Here is a 3,782-nt window from a genome sequence, read left to right on the forward strand (position 1 = left end):
TCTTTTTTACCTTAGAGTAAATCCCAATTTTTTTTTTCCCATGCACTCAAGTTTCCTTTCATCAAAACAGACACTGTTCCTCATTTACAGAGCAGTTGGGAACATGTCAGGTGCTGGAATTTGGGAATCATAGAACCATAGAATGGTTTGGGTTGGAAAGGGCTTTTAAAGATCACCTTGTCCAACCCTCCTGCAGTGAGCAGGACATCTTCAACTAGTTTGGGTCGCTCAGAGCCCCGTCCAACTGACCTTGAATGTTTCAGGGAAGGGGCATTTACCACCTCTCTGGGCAACCGGTGCCAGTGCCTCACCACCCTCACGGTAACATGTGTCTTCCTAATGCCCAATCTAAACCTACCCTCTTTCAGTTTAAAACCATTGTCCCTTGTCCTGTCACTACAGACCTTGACAAAACGTCTTGCTTACAAGCCCCCTTTATGTATTGAAACACCACAGTAAGGTGTCCCAGAGCTTTCTCTTTATTCTGGAGCTGGGATAAAGAAATGTGAGGGAGGACACAGAGACAGTTGCGATACAAAGACATGCCGGGTAGCATTAGGTGAAGAAAACAACCGGGGCAACAGAAAAATATGGGAATGGGAGGAAGCTTGTGAAGGCTGCACAGCACAGGAGAGGCTGCGGGACAGCACTTCCAGCACTGCAGCCGTGGCACAGGCAGGGCAGCTTTGGAGGCCCACGAAACCTGGGTCCGTTTTGCTTCCCGCTGCCCCGTGGTCCCCGACCGTGGGCAGATGCTGGCTGGGCTCCCTGCGGCTGGACCCAACCGAGCCCGGGCCCGCGCCGTGCCCCGTGCCAGCGCGGTGCCTGGCCAGAGCCGCGCTGCTGCCTCTCCTCCTCCCTTCCGAGCCCCCGAGCGGGGCTGGGACCAAGGGCAGGGCCAGCGCCCCGGGGCGGAGGGGCGGGCGGCGGGGCAGGCGGCGGCGGGAGAGGCGGCCGGGCGCGCCCCGGCCGGGGAGCGGCCGGCGGGAGATGCTGCGGGTGGGGGGGGGGCTCCACCGGCGGCCCGGGCCGAGCCTCGCCTGCCGGGCCCTCCTGCGGCTCTGCGCCCAGCCAGGGTAGAGCCTCCGCCCGCCGCCGCCGCGGTGAGGAGCGGCGGGCTGGGGCCGGAAGCGTTACAACCACAGAGGCCGCCAGCCGCCTGCCGGGGGCCGCAGGAAGCGCCGGCGGGGCGGGCAGGCCGGCGGGCGGGCCCGGCGCGGGGGAACCTCCCCTCCCCGCGGACGCCGGCCCCGCCGCGCCGCGCCCAGCCGGGGCTGCGCCTGGCGACCCCTCTGCCCCGCCCGGCCCGGGGCGGGCCGGGGCCGGGGCCGGGGCCGGGGCCGCGCTGCCGGGCGGAGGTGAGGCGGGCACGGCGGGCCGCCGGCCGCGGGCGGGGGCAGCCGAGGGGCCGGGGGTTGGTTTTGCCGTGGTGCCGCCGTCGGCGCTGCCCGCGGGGGAGGGCGGCGGGGCTTGGGGGGGGCAGGTGGGGCGCTGCCGCTAGGCCCCGCCGCTGTCTGCCGGCCCCCCCGCTCCGCTGCCTCCCCCCGCTCCCGGCAGCTCCTGCCCTGGCCCGCCGCCCCGGCCTCCCGTGCCCCGGCCCGCCCCCGGCGGGGGAAGCTGCTGCCGGGGACTGGCGGGGGCGCGTCCCCTCCCCAGCGCCCGCGCCGGCCAGGGGTGGCCGGGGTGTCCGCGAGGGAGGGTGGCGGGGAGCGAGGGAGGACGGAGCCGGTCCCGATGCCTTCGCCTCGGAGCCGGGAGAGGCTGGGCGGGAGGAGCCAGCACCTGGCCGGCCGGGGGCCATGGGGAGCAGAGAAGAGGGGTTGCAGGCCATGACTAGATGTGTTGGTTGGCTCTGTCCCTGCAGGTGATGGGAGCATGAGTGAAAATGAGGGTGACCTCCAGCGAGATGGGCCGGAGGCAGCCAAACCCTGTGGGGCCATTTCGGACTTTTTCATGAGGGAAGCTTCTCCGGGCTGCAACCAGGAAGCGTCCCATCCGAGGCCAGACCTTCTCTCCCCAGAGACGGAGCCAGAGAAGACTTCTCGCTGTGGCTTTCGGAAGCGGAAGGAGACAGTGGTCCACCAGCGAGCATTCATGGGAGAGAAGCCCTACATCTGCATCGAGTGTGGGCAGAGCTTTAACCGCAGCTCCGACCTGATCCGCCACCAGAGGATCCACACTGGGGAGAAGCCGTACATGTGCGCTGACTGCGGCAAAAGTTTCAGCCGACGCTCCCACCTCATCCAGCACCAGCGCGTCCACACGGGCGAGCGGCCGTACCAATGCAAGGACTGCGGGAAGAGCTTCAGCCAGAGCACCCACCTGGTGCAGCACCAGCGCAATCACACTGGCGAGAGGCCTTATGTCTGTGCCAAGTGTGGGAGGAACTTCTACCAGAACTCAGGCCTGCTCCGCCATGCCAACTTTCACTCAGGCGAGAAGCCCTACAAATGCCCCCAGTGCGGGAAGCGCTTCAGCGACAGCTCCAACCTCATTGCCCACCAGCGGCTCCACACGGGTGAGAAGCCATACAAGTGTGCCGACTGCAACAAGTGCTTCAGTGAGAGCTCTAAGCTGGTCATCCACCGGCGTGTCCACACAGGTGAGAAGCCATACTTGTGCCCTGACTGTGGAAAGAGTTTCAGCCAGCGCTCGCACCTTGTCCAGCACCGTCGCACCCACACTGGGGAGAAGCCCTACAAGTGTGCCGAGTGTGGGACCTGCTTCAGTGACAACTCTACCCTCATCCGTCACCGTCGTACCCACACTGGGGAGAAACCTTTCAAGTGCTCCCACTGTGGGAAGAGCTTCAGTCGCAACTCCTACTTAGTCTCACACCAGCGGGTGCACGTGTGGTAGGCAGTGTCAGTAGGTGTGGTCTGGGGTGATTGAGGATGCAGCTCCTGGTCCAGGCCTGTCTAAAATGTGCCTAAGGGACAAGGGTGTGGCTATACCAGGGTCCCTGCATTACAGGCAGCTGGCCAGAGTAATGCCTTTGGCCCATGTCGCCCTTTTCAGTCAACTTCTCTTCCCAACGCACCTCAGGCATATGGACAAAAAGCAAGCAGTGGTGTGCAGTAGGTAGTTCTGCATCCCAAAGCCCTGTAATCCTCTTTCCCTGGTACTAGAATCGGATGCCATCTGCCACATGGCCAAGGGCGCAGATGTTTTCTCCCACCTCCCTGTGAGGTGTCTGCCTGGGAGCCTGAGGAGAGAACGCACAGCATCAGGTCACGCGTTGAGAAGCTGCTTGGTCATGCAACATATGAACATGTGGTCGTGTCAGGGGCAATAAGATGGCAGATGGGGTCCTTAAGGGGCTTTATTCCACACAGAGCTGATACATTGTGACCTATGTAATATTGTACAGGTTTATGGAAGCTCACCATGCTTGTGGTCTAAGCCAGCTCTGTCTTTCATGCGGCAGTCAGGAAGGTCAAAGCTAAGTAAGTCCTGCTGAGAAGCTGGAGACGCTGTGTTATGCATATACAGCGTGCGGCGCAACTTGAAGCACAGGCAAAGACCACCCGAGTCTGTGAAGGAGCATGTAGGCATACCCTGAACCAGAGAAAGAAGGCAGGCCTGGAGAGGTTTTCTGAAAATGCTGCTTGGATTGTAGCAAAGAGGGAGCTGTGGGATAGGGACATGGCCTTGTTCTAGAATCTCAGAACCGGTGGGTAACTGATGTAGAAAACTATCATACCTGGAGGCTTAAAAAAAAAAAATTATACTTGCTGCTGCTATGACTGGTACGCAATTTGGCAGGTGTACGGGAGGTTGCC

General features: G+C 62.1%; 1 protein-coding gene across 1 annotated transcript in view; it reads left to right on the forward strand.

Annotated features, from left to right (window-relative positions):
- The first annotated feature begins 1,109 nt into the window (after positions 1–1,109).
- Positions 1,110–3,782, forward strand: part of LOC135315239 (zinc finger protein 271-like) — a 7,866-nt gene continuing 5,193 nt past the window's right edge. The window contains 2 exon segments of the mRNA XM_064462095.1: positions 1,110–1,358; positions 1,865–2,852. Of these exon segments, the coding sequence (XP_064318165.1) occupies positions 1,876–2,852 (977 nt within the window). The 5' untranslated portion in view covers positions 1,110–1,358; positions 1,865–1,875.

This window comes from Phalacrocorax carbo, chromosome 1, assembly GCF_963921805.1.
Source record: "Phalacrocorax carbo chromosome 1, bPhaCar2.1, whole genome shotgun sequence".
In the NCBI taxonomy this organism is placed as follows: Eukaryota; Metazoa; Chordata; class Aves; order Suliformes; family Phalacrocoracidae; genus Phalacrocorax; species Phalacrocorax carbo.